We start from the raw sequence: 20578 nt of genomic DNA, 5'->3' as shown, positions 1-20578 counted from the left end.
GCTGCTATTTGCCCAACATGTCCTTGATAAATTTGAAGAAAAATAGTATAACTTATACAAACACTTGATTGTTTAACGTCTAAATTAAAAATAAAACTTAAAAATTACAGATCTAGAATATAGTTTTGTTTCAACTCTCAAAGGCAAAACTTCCTCTCCCAAAGTACTGGACAAATTAGCGAATGATGCTCGAGATTCTATTTTGCAATCAAATGATTCAGTAGTAAAACCGTTTAAGAAATATAAAAATCGTAAAACAAAAAGGAGGAAAGGAAAAGTTAAATGTAAGTTTTGCATATATATATTTCTTTAGCTATAGTAATGTACTGGCTAATCCGAAACAAAATCTTATGATTTTCAGCTTTGGATTTAATGATGTTTTCTAGTAGTGATGGGAATGATTTGGATTCATCAATTAAATCATTTGAAAATTGTTTAGGAAACTCTCCTATTGATACTGGTGTTATAGCAGATGATTTATTAGGTATACCTATTGACAAAAAAGAAAGTCGAAAAAAAGATCCACTTATCAGTGCGTCAGCCGATTCGCAAAGTGAGGCTATAGATGACTTATTAAATATGTCCAATGGATCGGAAAAACTGGATACTCATACGACATCAGATTGCCTTTTGCAACCTCAGTCGGAGGATAAAAATTTATCGGACGTCTCGCATGGATTACAAAACAGTAAAGAAATGAAATCACCTTCTGATTCTCTGAATGTCTCCCTTTCGGAGGTTTCGATTGTTTTACCGAAAGATACAGATCAATCTAACCGAAATCGTAGGGAGATTCATCTAGTGAAAAAAGTAAGTAGTATCGATTTATAAAAAATAATTTATTTTTCCTTTCAAAAGTTTTGTTATTCTCTTTCTTATTATTTTTTCTAATCCTACTAGTCCTGATACATCTACCCAGTTTACGCATTCTTCCCATACCACCCTTCAAGCCCTCATATTACTCTAAATTTACTTACTTGTATTCCTTTTTTCACATCTTTACAAATAATCTTTTTGAAACCTTTTTAATCCGCCTTTTCTACACTTTCTAATGTTCCATCTCACTTTTTACTGATGCAGTATTGCTTATAACTAAATCTCAATTTTCATTAGTAATATTTCGGATAGAAGTTGGATCTATTTTTTACACATCTTCTGTATTTCTTGTTTTGCTTTTCTCATCCTTCCCTCCTTAGGTTTTTTCTTGATGTTCCTGATCTCTCTTTTCTCATACAATTAGTTTATATGTAACTAATAAATTAATGAGGAATCATTTTCATAGTTTATTTTCGAATTTTCAGCGAAAAAGCATAAATCGAAGAAAAAGCAGTCGACAAACTCTAAGAAAGATTCTAGCTTCGATAAAAATTCTTGTAAAAATTCTGGATCAAATACTAATGTTCCTGCAACACCTTTATTAGAATTAACTAATATACCTCAATCAGCATATTCTCATCTGGAAACCGAGATTGTAGAAAACGATTCTCCAGCTTCTAATAGATCTGATAAAAATAAAGAAAATAAATTAGATGGTCATCTCATAGATTATTCTAATACGGAATCTGAAGTTTTTAATGTTTTATCGAAAAATACTAAAGATTCTAATCCAAAGAATAAGAAGGCTTCACGAGTACAAAAAAGTGAGTATTAATTTTACAATATTGATTTTTATAAATTTTTCTTGACTCTTTTTAAGTTAATTTTTATTCTTATTAATTTATATTTTTCATTGTCTTTCACGTAATGTATTGTGTTTAATCTCCGGCTATAAAGAAAAAAACGTCGCCTAACCTCACTTCTAGAAGCTTCAAAGCGATGGCTCGTTTCTATTTTTAAAAAATCTCTGCGTTGCAATTTATAGAAGATAGTCTATGCGGTGTTTTATTTACTGGCAACTGGGAATAAATACGATAATTTATTTAGGGGTACGGTAAAGACCATTTTAAACGTAAACTAAGTGTTCTAAATAATTATTTTAGTTATATGTACAGTAATTATTTTATAGAATTTGTTAAATTGTAGAATCATTTAGTTAGTGAAGCTATTTCATTTTAGATTATTATAGATGACTTTTTAATTTTCAGATAAATCTAAACAATTGATAGCAGCGCAAAACGTAACGATAGAAGAAGAAAATTTGGATAATTCAAAGAATGATCCAACTTATAAACCTCATAACGCCAGCCAATCAAAAACTGAAAAAGATTCAAGTGGAATTGTAACGATATCTGAGGTGTATGATATGGAACAAAATACAAATAATAAAGGCTATGGAAAAAAATATTTCTGTCCTTATTGTAAGGAAAAATTTAGTAAATTGGGCCGTCATTTAGAACAAAAGCACAAGGACCAAGCAGAAGTTAAATCATTCGTAGTTTTTCCAAAAAAGTCAGCTGCAAGAAGCAATGCCATTGCCCTTATCAGAAATAAAGGAATAGTGATTCATAATTCAAACTTCGAATTTCACAAGGGAAAATTCTTGTGTGCTCGACGACCTGGACCACAGAAAGAAATGAAGAGCACAGCTCTGGAAGTCTGTCCCGATTGTAATGGTACTTATACAACTTTAAGTATAAAAAACCACAACTGTAAAGTAGACACAGAGAATCTTCCAAACAAAACTAGAGAACTACTTCTACGTGGTCGACAAAAATTTTTGCACTGTGATAAAGGATTGTCGGAAAGAATGAGAGTAGAAATACTACCAACAATTCAAAATGAACAATATTTCGAAATCATTAAAAGTGATTTTTTAATTCTAGAATGTGGTGAATCGTTTTGCAAAAAATATCTTGAAGCTAGACAAAACTATATGATCTGCGGATATTTAAGAGCATACGCTAATTTTTTAATAGAAATCAGAAAGATTAATTCAGAAATATCAGATTTTGAATCGGTTATGAGACCACACTATTACAAAGACACGTGTTTAGCAATTAAAAAGGTGGCTGGGTTTTCAAGAAGTGGCTTTGCGCACCCTGGAACAGCAACATCTTTAACAATGTTAATTAAAAAAGCAGCTAAAGTTAATCATTGCGATATCTTGATGAGTAAAGATCCAGGAAGAAAAGCAGTTCAGAAGGAAGTTGAGGGTTATGCCAAATTGTGCGAAGATCGATTTGGAGAAGATATTAATAAAATAGCAACTACAACTTACTTGAAAAACAAACAGAATAAGCAAGTTGAGCTTGTAAGTACAGAAGATATTAATAAATTAGATACATTTTTAGAAAATAAACGTTTGAATGCATTAAAGACTTTAAACAGAATAAACGAGGACGTTGAAGATATTGACGCAGATCCTTGGTGCAAAAAATATTATAATATTTGGCGTGATCTTTGATGCAATATTGGTGAGAGTGATGCATTTTAACAGAAAAAGAGCCGGGAAAACGGAACGAATTGAAATAAATGATTTTAAAAAAATAACTGTTATAAATAAGTCTCATCCTAATTGGAAAAATATGAATGTCTCAGATAGAAAACAGGCAACCCAATACGGTAGATTTGAGGTCGTCGGAAAATTGTATAATTCAGTTCCAATTCTGTTAGACAAGCACTTAAGAGAATGTTTTAATGTTATTATTAAATTTAGAGGCTTAGCTAAGGTAAGGGACAGCAATCCTTACGTGTTTGGAATTCCTAACAAGAATGTGCATAAAAATATGCATATCAGAGCTTGTGATACAATACGTAAATTTTCGACACAATGTGGGGCAGATAAACCTCATTTACTTCGCGGAACAATAATGAGGAAACACTTAGCTACCGAATCATATAATGACGGTGCTACCGGCGGTGAAGTTGTTCGGATATCAAAATTTATGGGTCACCGTAATCCCGTTCATGAAAACGTATGTCAGCAGGATACTGTAGCAGACATAGTAACAGTATCCAAGCACCTAGAAAAAGCTTCTGGAAGAAAAAAAATTAAGGATAAAGAAGTAAAGGAAACTGATAAGCGACAAGAGTCTAAACATAATGTTGAAAATGGTAATGTTCGTTCTACAAAATTTTATTATTTTTATAGTAGGGTTTTTATCATAATATTTGCTATAATTGTCCTTTGTTTCATACGTATTTAAAAAAAATCTTACATTGTCGTGATATTTTGAAAAAAATTCGTTATTAGAAATTTGTGCTAATTATGTGTTGAGTTGGGCCTAGTAAAACATTTAAACTGTGCTAGTCTTTTTACAAATGACGATTTAAAATTAGTATATTACGATACAAGTAGTATATGACATATGGTATACGACTTATGGCACGTATATCGCGCGTTATTTTATAGCACTGATTAACTTAAATCCACCGAGCACAGTGAAATAATGGACTATTTATGCCACGGGTAGGCGTGACATAGATGCGGATTTATGCTACACAGTGCTATAAACTTATTTTATATAATTTATTGTAAATTCATATATTTCATTATAATTTTTATTTAGAAACTCCAGAAAACAATAAGAGAATAAACATGACCGAATCCTTTACGGAAAACTCATCACAAGAAGAATTAAATTCTACACAAGAGGATGCAAATTTAAAAAAAAAAGACAAGAAAGCGTAAGCTATCAAACACAGGGAGCGATTTTGAAAATGAGGGCTCTTCACCAGAAGTAGTCCCACCAAAAAAATCAAAGTCTAAAAAACGATTAGTATTTAACTGTAGCAACGATTCCGATAATGATTCTTCTACTCCAGATTTGGCCCAACAGAAGAACAGGAAACAAAAAGTATTCAATTCAAGTAACGATTCGGAGACTAGTATCACAGTAACAGCATATTCAGAACAAAGGAGAAATCTGCATAATAGTAAAAAGTCAAATCATGCACGTGAAGAATCAACGGACAGTTCTTTAAACATAAGTAGTAAGTAATATTTGATTGATCACAAACTAGTAATTTTTAATGCTATGTCCTTGAATTATTGACCTGAGAGAGCAAGAAAGAGAAAGGAAGAGTGAAAGTGGAAGAGAGAGAGAGAGAGAGGGGAAGGAAGGGATTAGATTTACACGGAAAGAAATTTTGAACTGCCACACCTCTAGGGTTGCGAATTCTTGATTCAAAGAAATCTTGGTATTTGTAGAAACCAAAAATTTGACTTATTTCAATTCTAATGTGACGTGCAGAACGTTCGAGTATGTTGGTATTCAATGAACTCGGCGTTGGAAATCCCTGATTTCCAAAATCGAGGTGCGCGTGTTTACACGCGAACTTCCGAAATACTCGAACGTCAACAACCGTGGCCTTGGAACCCAGGGATTTCCAACACCGAGTTCATTCAATACCAACATACTCGGACGTTCTGCAATGCATCTTCTCGTAATATAAAAATACAGTTCACGTTATTGTTTTATCTCCGAGGATTTAGGAGTTGTAGCATTTCAAAATTTTTTTCCGTGTAGATTAGGATTAGGATTGATTATGTTGTATAATTTAAAAATAATAAGTATAAGAGATGTAAGCCCAGTAGGTAAATAAGAGTTTAATGTGTTTTCCGTGTATGTGTGCTAGTGTATGTGTTAACGTGTCTGTAGATGGATGAGGGTGTACGTGCAGTTAAGTGTATGTGAGTGTGAGTGTGGGTGAATCTAGAATCAACAAATATAGAATCAACTTATTGACCAGCCTCTGTCGTTACGTGTCAAGCTCTTGCGAGAGAGCAATAGTCAATAATGGGGAAAATAAGCATCCTAATAAGATGCTTGCGCAGTCAGAGGTTAATGCTCCCACGGAACTTAAAGAGGCGATATATAAGCGAATGAGCACGTTTAAACCAATATGACACATGCTCCTTCCAACTAAGTTTCAAGTCCAGGATAACCCCCAGGCTGCGTGCTAAAGACTCATAATCAACCCTCAGACCACCTATGAAGCTATTGACCAAAGTGGAAAATTTATTGATGTAGAATGGGGAGTCAATCACAATGGCTTTAGTTTTAGAAACATTAAGCTTTAGTCTGTTAAATGTGGCCCAGCTATTTATACGTTCAGAAATTTTGCTCATCCTCATGAAAAGTACATATAACTCCTCAAGAGATCTGCGTAGATGATATGCAGCATATCAAGGTCGAAACACTGGTTGATGTCGTTTACGTAGAGAAAGAACAGTAGTGAGCTAAGGACAGATCTCTATGGCACTCCTCTGTTAAGAGGACGAAAACCAGACAACGAACTCTTGTCGTCGAAGACAACCTGCTCTCCTCCCAAGAGGTAGGACGGTAACCATCTGATTACTGGTTTAGCAAGACCAATAGATAAGAGCTTCTTGAGGAGTCGAGCATGATACACCATATCAAATGCTTTAGAGAAATCAAACAGAAGGAGGAGGGTGGCCTTCTTCGATCAATTCTCAGTCTGATATCATCAGTAAGCTTGGTCAAGCCAGTCTGGGTACTATGGTCCTTACGAAAACCGCTTTGAAAGAGGTCAATATATAAACGCTACCAGTGGGCTTAGAAACCTTATTGACTGTACGATTAATAGACCTCTTCCAGACTAGAGGGAAGCAGGACTTATTCAAAGAGAGTTTGAATATTCTGCGGATGACCGGCGACAAAATAGGAAGTGTCTTGAGAATGAATGATTACGAAACATAGTCATGACCGCGAGCCTGTGTTGAGAAATGCTGGATAGCCTCAGAAGCGTCAATGTCAAGAATCTCAACAAAAGTGAAGTCCTCATGGTACTCAAAGTCATTCAGTTCATTCAAAAAACCATCAACGCCTGGCTCATTCGCAGCATATAATACAGCATTGAAGTGATGTGATCGTTTAGTTGATCTATAGTAATTAGTGAGGTGGAGCTTTTTTTGAATCAATAAGGACAAGATGTTCAAGTTCTTTCTAGATTTGTGATAGTTTAGCCTGGCCTCCGAAATGACTCTATGTACTTGATAACGAGCTAATGAATAGATTTCAGCAGGTAGACGTGATTCAGAGAACCGATCATACAATCAGTCTTGCTCTCGTATACTTTTACGAAGACCCACAGTATACCACGGTGATGGTTTTTATCTGGACGAACAGTTCAAGATATCCACGCGTTCGTCAAGAGAGAAGGTCACAATTGCTGACCACTCACATGCATCCAGAAAATTCATGAGAGCTTCAGCACGGATTAATTTGAAGTCTTCAAAAGGATACGATACAGATGATAATTGCAGGAGTTGAGTATCAAGAGTAGCAGCGATAAGGTTGTGCCCTGCAGTGAATGCTGTGTCAGTTTTCCAGTAGGAGAGAGCCGTATCCTGACTGTCAACCAGACAAAAGTCGAGCCAAGTATCAGATGTGGCCGTGTGATGCGTTGCACTAAAATGCACACTGTAAAGAGATGAAATAGAGAGGGAGGAAGTGAGAGAGTGTGAAAGAAGGAGAGAATGAGAGAGAGGAAGAGGGTGAGGGATGAGGAGAGAGATGTATGTTATAGTTTTTACATGTACATTAGGGTGTCCCTTATTTCCCAAGTTGCAAGAATCTTCGCTCCCCAGCCTTAAATCGCTTCTTTTGTACAAAAAAATGAGAAAAACAGGTCCGGGATTTTTAAAAATTTTTTAACCGTGCCTGTAAGCTCGTCTTTTTTCGCAAATATTGTTATTTCCAAAATATCTTGCGAAATCGCGATAGCTTAAGCATCTACCTAACAAACAAAAAATAGAGGGTTCTGATGTATCATTTCTTATGTAAAATTTGACGCAGAATCCGAATTTATAGTTGGATTTATCAACAAATAAATTCTGAAGTCGGAAAATCGCGTTTTATGTTCTAAAATTCCCGATTTTTAGTGCAAAAGGGAAAGTAGCCTTTCTCTAATCCTCGTTAGATGCTTGAAATGAGTTTAATATAGCTTTTTCTTATGTAAAATTTGACGCAGAATCCGAATTTATAGTTAGATTTATCAACAAATAAATTCTGAAGTCGGAAAATCGCGTTTTACGTTCGAAAACTCTCGATTTATAGTGCAAAAGGGAAAGTAGCTTTTCTCTTAACCTCGTCAGATGCTTGAATGAGTTTGATATAGATTTTTATTATGTAAATTTTTACGTAAAACCTAAATATATGGTTACAATTTAAAAAAAAAGTAGAATCTGTTATATCGCGCTTTATTACGAAAAATCTTCTGTTTCTCATACATAAATGAAAATTAGACCTCTAATAATAATAAAACGCTCCAAGTCAATTGATGGAATTGATTTTTAATTAATTCTTGAATATTTATAACATTAAACCTTTTAATTTATTAATCACAAGTAACACACAAACAACATAATAATCAGAACTATTATGTCCAAATCTTTTTGTTGTCAATATTCTTCTTGGTGATTTTAAATTTTATTAATATTTCGAACGTAAAACGCATCTTTCCGGCTTAAGAATTTAGGTTTTGATAAATCTAACAATCGGTTAGGTTTCTACCTCAAATTTTACATAAGAAAAAGCTATATTAAACTCATTTGAAACATCTGACGAGGATGAGGAAAGCTACTTTCCCTTTTGCACTAAAAATCGTGAGTTTTCGAACGTGAATCGCGATTTTTCGACTTCAGAATTTATTTGTTAATAAATCTAACTATAAATTCGGATTCTGCGCCGAATTTTACATAAGAAATGATACATTAGAACCCTCTATTTTTAATTGTTAGGTAGATGCTTAATCTAACGCGATTTCGCAAGATATTTCGGAAATAACAATATTTGCGAAAAAAGATGAGCTTACAGGACGGTTAAAAAATTTTTTAAAAATCCCGGACCTGTTTCTCTCTCATTTTTTTTTGTACAAAAGAAGTGATTCAAGGGTGGGGAGCGAAGATTTTTGCAACTTTGGAAATAAGGGACATCCTAATGTACATGTTCGAATTTTTAGTCAAAAAATTCCAAAATCCTATCTTAAATGGATACTAGATTTAATATTTCACAAATTCACTACAGCACTATAGTATAGTCAGTCAAAATCATGGCTACTTTTTTTTTAATTTAGAATTCATGATTTAAATCCATTTTCAAGCAGCTTTTCTTGGATAATTAAGTATGAAACATAACCTTGAGCATGACCTTTTGAAATGACATTTGAAATACGTTACGACTACTAAACAACGAATTAAACGTCTATATTAAATGTGCCAGTGTCGAGAACATGCAAATAATACAATTTTCAATAGCCGCTATCAATATATTGCTCTCCGGGGAATGATATTTAGATAAGAAATTTCGTAGTACGTATTTTTTTATATTCGAAAGTAGAATGTGTCAGATCTTGATCATCAGATAGTCGCGCTCGTATAGTACTGTAGCGAATTTGTATATATAAAAGAAAACTTGAAAAATATATCTTGTTAACAAGAATTACATATGTCATTTTTTTACAGATACATCAATGGTAAAACCAAAAAACAATTACAAAAGATACACGGAGGATGAAAAAGAAACAGATATGCAAATTTTTTGAAAGTTACTTGATAAGGAAGAAGATACCTTCAAATGCACAAATGCGAAATGCGCAACAACATTTGCCATGTATCAAAGATAAACCATTAAAAACGATTAGATCATATTTAACTAATCTAGTTAACAATCCTGCTAAATACAAAGCTTATATTTAGATTATTTTATTTATATTAAGAAAAGACACGTTATACGTTTTAAGTTTGATACCAAATATAGAGAGTTATATGATTCTAGATTTTACATTTGGATCAAGATTCATGTCTTGATATTTAATAAGACTATTTGAAAAATAAAAATTAGTTTAAAGAAAAACGTAACACGATACCAAATTTCCGTTGACTTTAGAATTAAGACTACTGACTGAATGAAGTCATTTTTAGTTTGAAGTTAGATATAACTAGATGTTATGATTTAGTCAAATCAAAATATTTTTTTTCTAACAGTCATTATGTAATAATTTCGTTAGCATTTAAAAATTTTTGTTATCATTAAGCAAGAAAACAAACATGTACGATTAATCTTAAACAAATACCATGTTATCTAAAGTTAAAATCTGTTTCTCTGTAATTTACAAATTGATATTTGTATTACATTCTTATGTTCTGTGATTGAAGAGTTTATTAAATAAAAGTAATTTTGATATGATAAATAAATATGAGCTTAAAATACCCCTTATTCGAGAACATCTATTCTAAAATACTTATTCTGTATTTTTTACCTGGAGATTTGCCTTTTCGTGAGCTGCAGAACTGCATTTGATGTTGAGGTAAGAAATAACATTCCATGCTATTATAAAAGTGGATTTGAAAAATATGCTTACCCTTTGTTTGGATGACTTTCCTTAATTTATCTCGTAAAAGCTGTAAATTGTTAAAAAAAGAATAAGAACAAGTACTAACCCTATTCACAAGGAACGTAGACGCCGCATACTCAAGCAACATACCAAGTACTCATATATTATGAAGTCAAATACTGCTTTGTATCTTAACGCTCAAATCACAAACGCCATTGCGTAGAAGTAAAATGCTGCTGCTCAAAATACTTTCCCGCACTACTGCAATATGCATACAAATACAGGAGATATGTGCTCAACACGAAGTATACGATTAAGTTTAGACGCATTAAACACTGACTTAAAACTGGACGCACACAGACAGTGCAGGGAATAAATATATATTTCTGGTTTTTAATTTTTCTCTAAAGGCGGATAAGTGAAAAATATTAATTCGAGGCGAACGCGTTGTAAAATACGTGCATCGTCGTTGTAAATTGATTTCCTTCGTAGTAGTTCGTAATAGGTCACGTAGAAAGAAATTTTGCTGTGTGATCTAATTAGTGGGTAAAGAGAAAATGTTGAGCGTCGTTAAGTCACTTGAACTCAAAACATTTGCCGTGCAAACTTACTTTGCATTCGTCGTAGTAAATGTCAGGTGAAAGAAAACCAAAAAGAACAATTTTCTTTGTACTAGATGAGGCTTAGATAGCACATCCATCAGTACAACTGACAGAAAAAACTAAATGTTTTTTAACGAATTTAAAATTATTTTGTTCTTCTACTGTACCTTAAATGCTGCGGTGCATAACCACCGCAAATTGGTACAAAAACTAACTACTGTGTATACCTACACTTATTTATGTTGCTTACCAATTGTTCTGCAATTACGTTTATCGCGAAAATCGATGCCTTTAAGAGAAAATAATCTTTATGACTTAGAATGATTGTAGTATTCGTCTTCCACTTACCTATGTACTCCCCTTACACTCATACTAACTTGCCTATAGTTAATACATCATACATTTTTGCTATTCTATAAATAATATACATCATATAAATGTATATACACCGTGATATTATATTCATAAAAAAATATTCCGCGACCTTAAATATACGTAACGCAAAATATTTTAATTTTAAACATATATACTATGTTCCAGGACGCTTGTTATATAATGTAGTATTTCAACAATTGAATAAAAAGCGAATTTTCAGATCTTTAAGTATTTATTATATGATAATCCAGGGCCCTTCTTATGCATAACTTAATATTTTGACAATGAAATGAAAACCGACTTTCCAGAATTCTAAATATCTATTATACGATATTCCAGGACATTGATAATAATTTATCAAAAATGTTTAATTAGGTTATAGGGAGTACGTATTATAGACTAAATATATTCCAGGACTTTAGTTTAAAAAAAGTAACTTCAAGGACTTAAAATTATTCATTTATAGAACTATATCTTCAAGGACTGCAAGACCTGGTATATTCCAGAACCATACTTATTTAATTACTTATATTTCGAAATAGCCTTATCTTCAAGGACTCCTAGACCTGGTATAATCAAGGACCATGCTGTAACAAAATATACGTCCTTGTAAATAATCCAGGACTTAAGTAAAAATATCCAGGACGTGAGTGGGAATATCCAAGACTAAGCGTGAAAACTGCAGATAGTTCTTGAAACTTCAAGGACTGTCCTTGAAAATGTTGTTAAACATAGAGGGTTTCAAGGACCGTCCTTGAAACTCTAAAATGTCCTGGAAGTTGGCCTTACACATACGGAATGTCCTTGAACATAGCATTACACACACACACACACACACACATATATATATATTGTAACGGAGTGACGATTTATTCAACAAACCAACGTTGAATAACTGAATCGCTATCCCACGCTGCGGCGGAGACCATCTCGTTGCCAGCGATCAACCCGCGTTGCAACGCAGCTTACACTGCTGCTTTCTCTCTCGTGGACTACGCACCGCCTGGTGTGTGCGCGGCTGCTCAGGTGCGTTAAAATTGCATGATTAACGCCCGCGTAAGCGGCGGTATTCGCGGGAAGGACGTAAGGTAACGGACGTTTGAAATCTAGGTCGGCAAATAACGACAAAATCACGTAAAATAATAAATCTACGGTTATATTTCAATCCGCGATAAAAGCGTGATGTTACAAAATAATAAATGCGAGTCGCTAACAAATTTGCGACTCGCCGCGACGCCGAAATGCTCGCGCGCTTACGCGCGTATCGCTGAGAAGATCGCGCGCGATCACCCTCGCACTGGTGATATACTCACACACACTCACTCTACAGACACTGCGCGCATTCACCAACCTTCTCTCGTCGGTTATCACGACCCTGGTCCCGTATACGCTCTCACGGACGTTGCGCTGGACCGCAGAAGCAAGGGAGAACAGGGTGGCCGGATCTCGTGCCGCACTCACACACAGGGAAATGCTGGGCACAGCACTTATCACGAGCATGTATTCGCAGGACTAGTCCGCGCGCTCGCTCGATCTCTCGTCGCGGCGCAGCGGTACTCATACAGCTACGAGTTGGCCGCGGTGCTCAACTCGTTATAATATATATATATATATATATATATATATAACGTCAGCTGATTATCATCTGATTTTTTACAGTAGGGCAATGACATAAAACCTGTTTAATTTGAATTCAGGAAATTTTATTGCGTAAGTAACATTTCTTATAATTAAAATTTAGCAATTGTTTTACAATAAATTTTATTTTTATAATCTTTTGATATTGGAAAAAATGATAAAGTTAATGTATCCTACATTCTAATCAAATGTTCTCGCATTCTTCTAATATTAAATTGAACATTGCATGGGTCTACTATAGTGACTTAAAATGATATAACAAAAACACCGAAATCATAATTAGTCTGATACTGTACTTGTTCAAAATATGTGCGTAAATTATCTCTATTTAGAAACAGCCTATCAAATATCAATAAAAATTTTATGAGCATCATTGTTGTAATATGTGAATTTACAATAGTCGTAATACACAAAAAGGTACTCGTCGCGCCATCTACTGGTTGACGACGATTTCGCGCAACGAGACAAGCTCAAGCCAGTGCTGGAGTCACGATTATTCGAAGGGTCGCTCAAATGCCAACTTCAGGGGGCATCGCGGTAAGAGCAATCCGCTGCGTCCCCTGAAGTCAGCCATCAGGCGACCCTGCATCAATTCGAAAATGTTCAAATTACCGGTAGCTGCACCGATAAATAAGAATATATCAAACTAAAACTAAAAAACAAAAACCCTAAGCACCAAATCTAGTTACCCAAGATTTGAATATCATACGTAAATATTAATATATCCAATAAACTTAAACCTACCTACCCCATGCACAGCGAGATGCAAATGAAAAAATAATACTAAACAAAATCTCCTAAAATCATCCACACCAGGTACAGCAAGTTGCTAACATTAAACGAAAATATTAAATCCGAAGTACATAAGCCTACGCAAAAATCAAATTATATTTTTAAATATGTCTGCACGTTGAAGAAAGGCGAGCGAGCGCAAGAGTGAGATTAAAAACTAAAATCCTTAAACCCACCTACCCCATTCAGTAAGAGTTTGAGTCGTAAGATATTATTTCAAATACGTCGGCATATTAAAAAGAGGCGAACGAGCGTGAAAGTAGCATCAAAAACCAAAATTCCTAAACCTACCAACCTCACACAGCTTGAGTTTTGGTTTTACCCAAAGGTAACACCTCGGCACTTCGAAGGAAGGCGAGCGAAGCGAGTATAAATCAAACTTTAAAGCGCCTAAACCCAACTACACCACGCAATAATTTATTTATAAAAACTCCTCGGCACATCGGGGAAAGGCGAGCAATTGCGAGAATTTTATCAAAAACATAAACTCTTAAACCCACCTACCCCATGCACTGCGAGTTTCCGTACTCGTATAATTGTTGTATAATTGTTAATTTTTTTGTATGAACTTATCATGAGGTTGATAACAGTAACAGCTGGTAAACGTAGTATGCAACTACCTATTACAAACAATACAGTACTTTTAAAATCTCTTCGGACGTGTTTTCTGTAATGCAACGGGTTTAGTGTTTAATTAAGTCCCATTGATGGATGTATATCAATTCCTGCCTTCGTCGTAAATTGCAATAAAGAAGAGATGGGTACGTTCTTCATAAATATACTTTTTTTTCTGAATGTTACTCCATATATTTTATTTTATCATCTTTAGAGGGTAGTTCTACTAAAGAAAGTTTTGCTGATGATCATAAGAGACGTCGGATTGACGATATTCTTGAGATGATACGAGGTGATAAGAACAAAGAAGGAGTGGAAGATGATATGTTTAATCTGTCAAATCAGGTATCATTTTACCAGGAATTATGTGTGTATATATATATATATATATAGCGTTTACGCCTACTTTCCAGGACCTTGGCAAAAATCGACCCCTTCGCTCAGAGTTCGCCATCAAGGACTGTGCTAAAGCAATCATCACTCTGGGGGAAGGGACTCTAGTTTGGTTAATGTGGTTAAACATAGGGGGTTTCCAGGACGGTCCTTGAAACTACAAAAAGTCCTGGAAGTTGGCCTTACACATATGGAATGTCCTTGAAAATGGACTTATATGTACTTATATGCATACACATATATATATATATATTAGTATTTACGTATTTTCATTATATATCTATTTTTTCAATGATATTTATTTTTTAATTTACAGAAAAGTGAAAAGTAGAATAAAAGGATATTGGAAGTTGGGTGGAAAAATAGATCATCTAAAACTGCAAAATATGATCATATGAAGGTATTAATCGGAGGAACCAAAACAATTGAACTTAATATGAAGAAAACGTACACGTACAAACAAATACAAGACTTAGCAGTAAATGCTATGATAAACAAGCGGAATAAGTCGTATTTCAAAGATGTGATTATCGAACTTGGAACGTTTGATAATAATACCTTCGTAACTTTAACAAATGTTGATGGAAAATCATGTGATTGTTGGGAATTCTCGCACAAGATTCGCCAAAAGAGTGGCAACTGTTGTAAGTTATACATATTTACAACAGAGATAGAAAATGTTTCTAAAGATTCACAGATTTCTTTCACTCCTCTAAAAAATCTGAATAACATAGAAGGCATATCAGAAATTTTGCAATCGGAGCAAAGTAATGTCAGCGAAAAATTTCTGAAATCTTTAAGTGCTGTGGCAAGCACGCGTAGCTGTGTAAAAAAAAGCACCGAAGCCTACGTTTCCACTCCCTGCTACTAGTTCAGTAGCTAGTAAACCAAATATTCTGTTAATGAAGCCAATAGATTCGACTATGTCAACAATCGCATTGCCTAAATACAGTGCTCATCTTCCATCTAATAAATCACCGTTACAATTGCAATCACATAGCCAATTAAATAGTGTAAACTACAAATTCAACAGCGATGGGAAGATAGAAATATTAATCCCAGAAAGACAAGCAACAAGTTATACTCCAAGATTTGTGATTTGGGCTTGAGCAAGTGCGATGATGCACGAAATTATGTTATAAGAAAGTGTCTGTCGACAAAATTGAATTCACTGAGAAGATATAAATAATATAACGGTGTGCTGGATGCAGTTGCTCAGTTTCCAGCTCCGCTATAATCAAGGTCCGTAGACCTCGTTACTCTCGAGAAAGAGAGTTGTCGGGATAGCACCTAGTGCTGAATAGGTTCCGGCCAGGCCAGTTATGCTGCGATCTCGTACATATGTGAGACGCAAGCCCGCGGAGGCGGATGGGTCGGTGATGGAGCGAGGTACAAGTGTACGCGTAGGAACACGCAAAATAACGACTGTCGAGATTGTTGAGGGACTGTCACAGCGTTTATTGACAAACTATATACAGGGCTTGCATGCGAGCAAGCGAGGTCGCAGGTACGAGGGAGGATAAGGAGAGCCCTGGCGAGTGTAGCGTGAGAGAGAGAGAGAGCTGGCACTTACAGTTGGCCGGTATCGCCCTGATGTTCGCTGTCAGCAGTCGGAACCCCGTCGGTGCAGTTCCGGATGCGGTAGCGAGACGCAATGTCGTATACGCACGCACACTCACACACTTCAACTTTCACTCTCTTAACAGCTATCTCCCGAGAGTACTGAGCGCCTCGCGAGGAGTCAGTTCAAAGGTCGGATCGTATCTGGCGGCACGCGTCCCAGTCGCGTGTCGCCGAATTTTCTCTCTCTCTCCCTCTCTCTCCGCCCCTCTCGCGTCGTCCAGCGGCTCTCCCCGCCTTGCCAGCGCTGGTACCTGTAACAGTGTGGATTTAGTACAAGTCTTTCTTCTCGCGGCATGCTGAGCTTATGACGTGCTAATATCGCCCGTCATAATAAAAAAATTATTTAGTTAATGAAAAAATTATTTTCTACAGTAATACTTATAAGGGATCAAATACCAAAAATGTCTTAGTGATATAATTTAATGATAATTAATTAAATGAAAACGACTGAATTATTTAATATTATAAAAAGTAATAATTTATTGCGCAGAAGCAGTATTGTATCGATTAAATATTGTCAACAATTATAGATTCGTTTTGTCAATGCTATTATCGCTAAAATAAGAGATACCATTATTGTACTGGATCTATAATAAAGTCACATAAAATAACATTTTTAATTGTAACTAGCTGAAAACTCGCTCGCTAACGCTCGCTCGTTCTATTTAAACATTATTTCAAGTTTTAAATATACATTCCACAAAGGACCCCGGCGAAAATGATAGGGAAATTGGGTCCCGGTAAATTTAGACATAAATATAACCAAGTTGTAGCTATCGGTTCCGTGAACAAAAGTCCCTATGGGCCCAAGTCTCAGAAATCCACCGTTTTTGAGAAAATAATGATTTTATGCGCCGATTTTGGCGAAGGTTAGAAAGGCCGGCGCATAACTTCAGACGATCTCCAGGCGCAACAGGTTATTGTTTTTGTTTACTTAACCCCCTATTAATGTGTATTATTCTCTATCGGCAGCAAGAATTCGCGCGCAGTCGCTGTAAGTAATCCGGCAGCCTTAGGGAGTAATCGCGGAGTCTCGAGAAGTTTGAAGAAGTAACGTTGAAGTGTGCAGTGCGCTAATACTAACAAGAAAGGTACCCAACCCGAACTCACCGATTTTGATGATTTTCATATATGTTGTAGAACATAAAAAAATAAGAGACACGTATTTTTTTTTATCGGCTAATTTTCACTTTTAAGGGGTAAAAACCTCCCCTAAAGTTAACCCCCAAAAAGCGTTTTTTTTAAATATCTCGGCTTAAAATTAATATTTTTCAATGAAACAAATTGGAGGTTATTTCTTACAAAAAGAGCAAGTATTTCATGGTGATTTTAAGAGTAAGAGTATCATCCCCTATTTTTTAGGGGTTGAAAACATATATTTTTTGGCATAATTTTATAATAAAAATATTTAAACCGACTAAAAAAAATTGGAAAAAATGTTTAAACATCCTTAATAACAAAATTTAGTTGACGTCTTTCGGTGTTTTCATAAATATTACCCCTAAGGGGGTAAACCACCCCTAACACAAAATAACTGTAAATATGTAATTCAATACATAATATTTCGTGGAAAGTTTGTATATAGAGGTTTTTGAGGTCGCTGATTACAAATCTGTTATCAGATTTTGAAAATTCAAAATGGCGGAACCAATAGGACGGAAATATCGAAAAAAAATTTTATATAATAAAAAAGTTTTAAACGACTAAAAAAATTGGAAAAAATTTGTAAACATCTATAATAAACAAATTAAGTTTCTCGATTTTTTCATAGATACTACCCTTTAGGGGGTAAACCACCCCTAACACAAAATAACTATAAGTATACTTCAATCCATAATATTTTGTAGAAGGTTTGTATATAAGGGTTTTCGAGATCGCTCTTTGCAAATCTGATATCAGATTTTGAAAATTCAAAATGGCGGAACCAATGTGGTGGACGAAAATGTCGAAAAAAAATTTTAACTTTCAGAAAAACTTGTTATAAATGTGTTATCTTTGTAGCCTGTACATGTGAACTAAAGAGCCTTAAACCCTAAACCCCTAAAGAACAAATAGGCTAAATGGTTGTGATTTTTAACCAAACCACCTCAAATTCCTAAATTTGTAAACAAGAAAATTCTGTGTGTGAAGCAGTTTTATAATTTCCGTAGAAATTGTTATCAGAATGTTATTGAAATTCCTTTATTGTAAATTCAACTTATAATGTATTTTTGTTTATAATATTAGAGTATAATAATAATCTACAATCTTTTATCTTTTGCCATAGTGCATTTTTTGTATTGAGCATAAAATATATTATTTTACGATGTTTTTACAATAATGGTAGTCCTCATAAAAGTGTTTAAAGCACAATGCTTTTTTGCACCAACCACATCGTACAATTGCAATGTTTGTGCACCCTTCTATTTCACAATGTGTTGCACAAGACTTTCCAAAACTGAAATCTATAGGATTATCAAATTTATCTGGTTTTTCATTGACGTAACCGCTTTTATACCAGGAATATTTAAACAAATCTATATATCTCGGTGAAGACAGTTGGTTGTGAACCAATGATTGAAGTTTAATTGTATTATTTCTCACATGTAAATTCATATCATGATCCATTAACATTACATTATCAGAAAATGTTCGGACAAAGTTTTTCCAAATACGGAATTCATAGACATCAAGTGGTTGTATTTTTCCTGTGGTTCCAGTTGGAATTTTTTTATGTTAATAATTTTATTTTGTGGCATTGTTTCTTCTATAACTTTGTCACAATGACCACTCCAAGAATCAAGTAATAGTATTGAGTGATGGCCTACATAGGGATAAAATATTTTTTCCAACCAGATTTTGAAGTGATCTGCAATTAAACGACTTACTAATTAACTGATCAACGATATTACAATGTAAAAATTGTTATTAGTTCCCTTACTTGTTGTTAATTTTCCAGATTTGGATGCTTCCACGTACACGTTTTCTGGTCTAAATATGTTTTGTTCTACAATAGGGCCAAACTTGCCACTTGGTTCCTTTAAAACAAGAAATAGCGGTGACAACAGTTGTCCAGTAGCTGATATTAGTGGCTGTATAGTATAACTATGTGCTGTTGCTGAAATTGACTGTACCAGACATTGCACTTGCTTTTCTCCTTCTACTGCTAATGTTCTTCCAGAATGCATTTCTAGCTGAAATCCGCTCTGATCTGTATTATACAAATTTTCGAGTCCAATCCTTGGTATACACGATTTAACGTCATCGATAAATGCTTCAGCTTTAGCCGTAAGTTCTGCACTACTTTCTAGTGTTTTTCTTGTTATGAACTTATTTATTTTCCTAGAAACTATTCGGTGTGCTTGCTTAAATTTGAGTAACCAATGTTTAGAAGCTTTGAATCTAATATCATCAAAACCAATTTCTTTTTTAGCTTGTAAGGCCCATCGAATTATATCTTCATCATGGATAATTGAACCACTGTCGAGAGCTGCTTGAAAATTATCCAGGGTATACTGACAAATTTGTGCTACTTTTTCTCTATACGTGCCACCTTTATTAATTGAATGAGCCCAACGACGTAGCTGACTAATAGATGATACTTTCTTGAATCTGTTTTGCACTGTTTTGAGACTTAAATTTTGCTTCGTTTTGCTACTTCTCCAAAATTCTACAGCTCTTTTTTTTGTATTCAAAATCTAGTTCTTCATTATCTGCTGTACATTGATTTGTTGGTGCTATATCCGGATCAGGAAAATGATGTTGCACTTCATCTTCAATTATTTCCACATTATGGTCTTTATACTCTTCTTGAAAATCCAAAGAGTCATCAGTAATCATTTCTACATCGTTGAAATCATGTGTTGCATCTATTAAAATTTCTTTTATTTTTTCGGCCAACTCTGTTTCGTGATAATTCGTGACACTGTCTGGTATGTTTAACGCTTGAAAGTATGCTAATAATAAGTTTAGAACGTTTAACGGATTAATTTTCATTTTTCAATCTAAAATGAAAACAAGCGGTAAAATTTATACAAGCTGTGTTTTTGCATGTAAGGCACGACTGCTATCTTTCTACCAGAATAAAACGAGTGAATGTAAATTGAATCAAATCATTAATTTATGCATTGGAGAAGAATTCTCGTTCCACTTTGTGATGTTCGGAAAACTCTATTTTTGATTTTATTCAACTTTTATTCACTTTGAAATTGAATAATGTAAATCTATATAAAATCACTAAAGAAAATTTTCTACAACTGTATGATACCACTGACAAACAAAAAGACGTACTATTCGTACTTTCCGGCATCGAACTAGAATAC

General features: G+C 34.5%; 3 protein-coding genes across 3 annotated transcripts; all 3 read left to right on the top strand.

Annotated features, from left to right (window-relative positions):
- Nucleotides 1-371: 371 nt before the first annotated feature.
- On the top strand, nucleotides 372-1632 carry LOC116415738. Its single transcript, XM_031920818.1, has 2 exons — nucleotides 372-810; nucleotides 1302-1632. The coding sequence occupies exons 1-2, from the start codon at nucleotides 373-375 to the stop codon at nucleotides 1419-1421; spliced, it is 558 nt and encodes a 185-aa protein (XP_031776678.1). The 5' UTR covers nucleotide 372; the 3' UTR covers nucleotides 1422-1632.
- Nucleotides 1633-1983: 351 nt separating this feature from the next.
- Nucleotides 1984-3343, top strand: LOC116415862. The gene is made up of 2 exons (XM_031921376.1): nucleotides 1984-1990; nucleotides 2085-3343. Exons 1-2 carry the CDS (start codon nucleotides 1984-1986, stop codon nucleotides 3341-3343), a joined length of 1266 nt encoding a protein of 421 aa, XP_031777236.1.
- On the top strand, nucleotides 2093-9557 carry LOC116415740. The gene is made up of 3 exons (XM_031920830.1): nucleotides 2093-3993; nucleotides 4449-4872; nucleotides 9368-9557. Exons 1-2 carry the CDS (start codon nucleotides 3363-3365, stop codon nucleotides 4568-4570), a joined length of 753 nt encoding a protein of 250 aa, XP_031776690.1. The 5' UTR covers nucleotides 2093-3362; the 3' UTR covers nucleotides 4571-4872; nucleotides 9368-9557.
- The last annotated feature ends 11021 nt before the right edge of the window (nucleotides 9558-20578 follow it).

The sequence above is a fragment of the Nasonia vitripennis genome (genome assembly GCF_009193385.2).
Source record: "Nasonia vitripennis strain AsymCx chromosome 1 unlocalized genomic scaffold, Nvit_psr_1.1 chr1_random0005, whole genome shotgun sequence".
Classification (NCBI taxonomy): Eukaryota; Metazoa; Arthropoda; class Insecta; order Hymenoptera; family Pteromalidae; genus Nasonia; species Nasonia vitripennis.
This window is presented reverse-complemented; position numbering and strand designations above follow the sequence as displayed.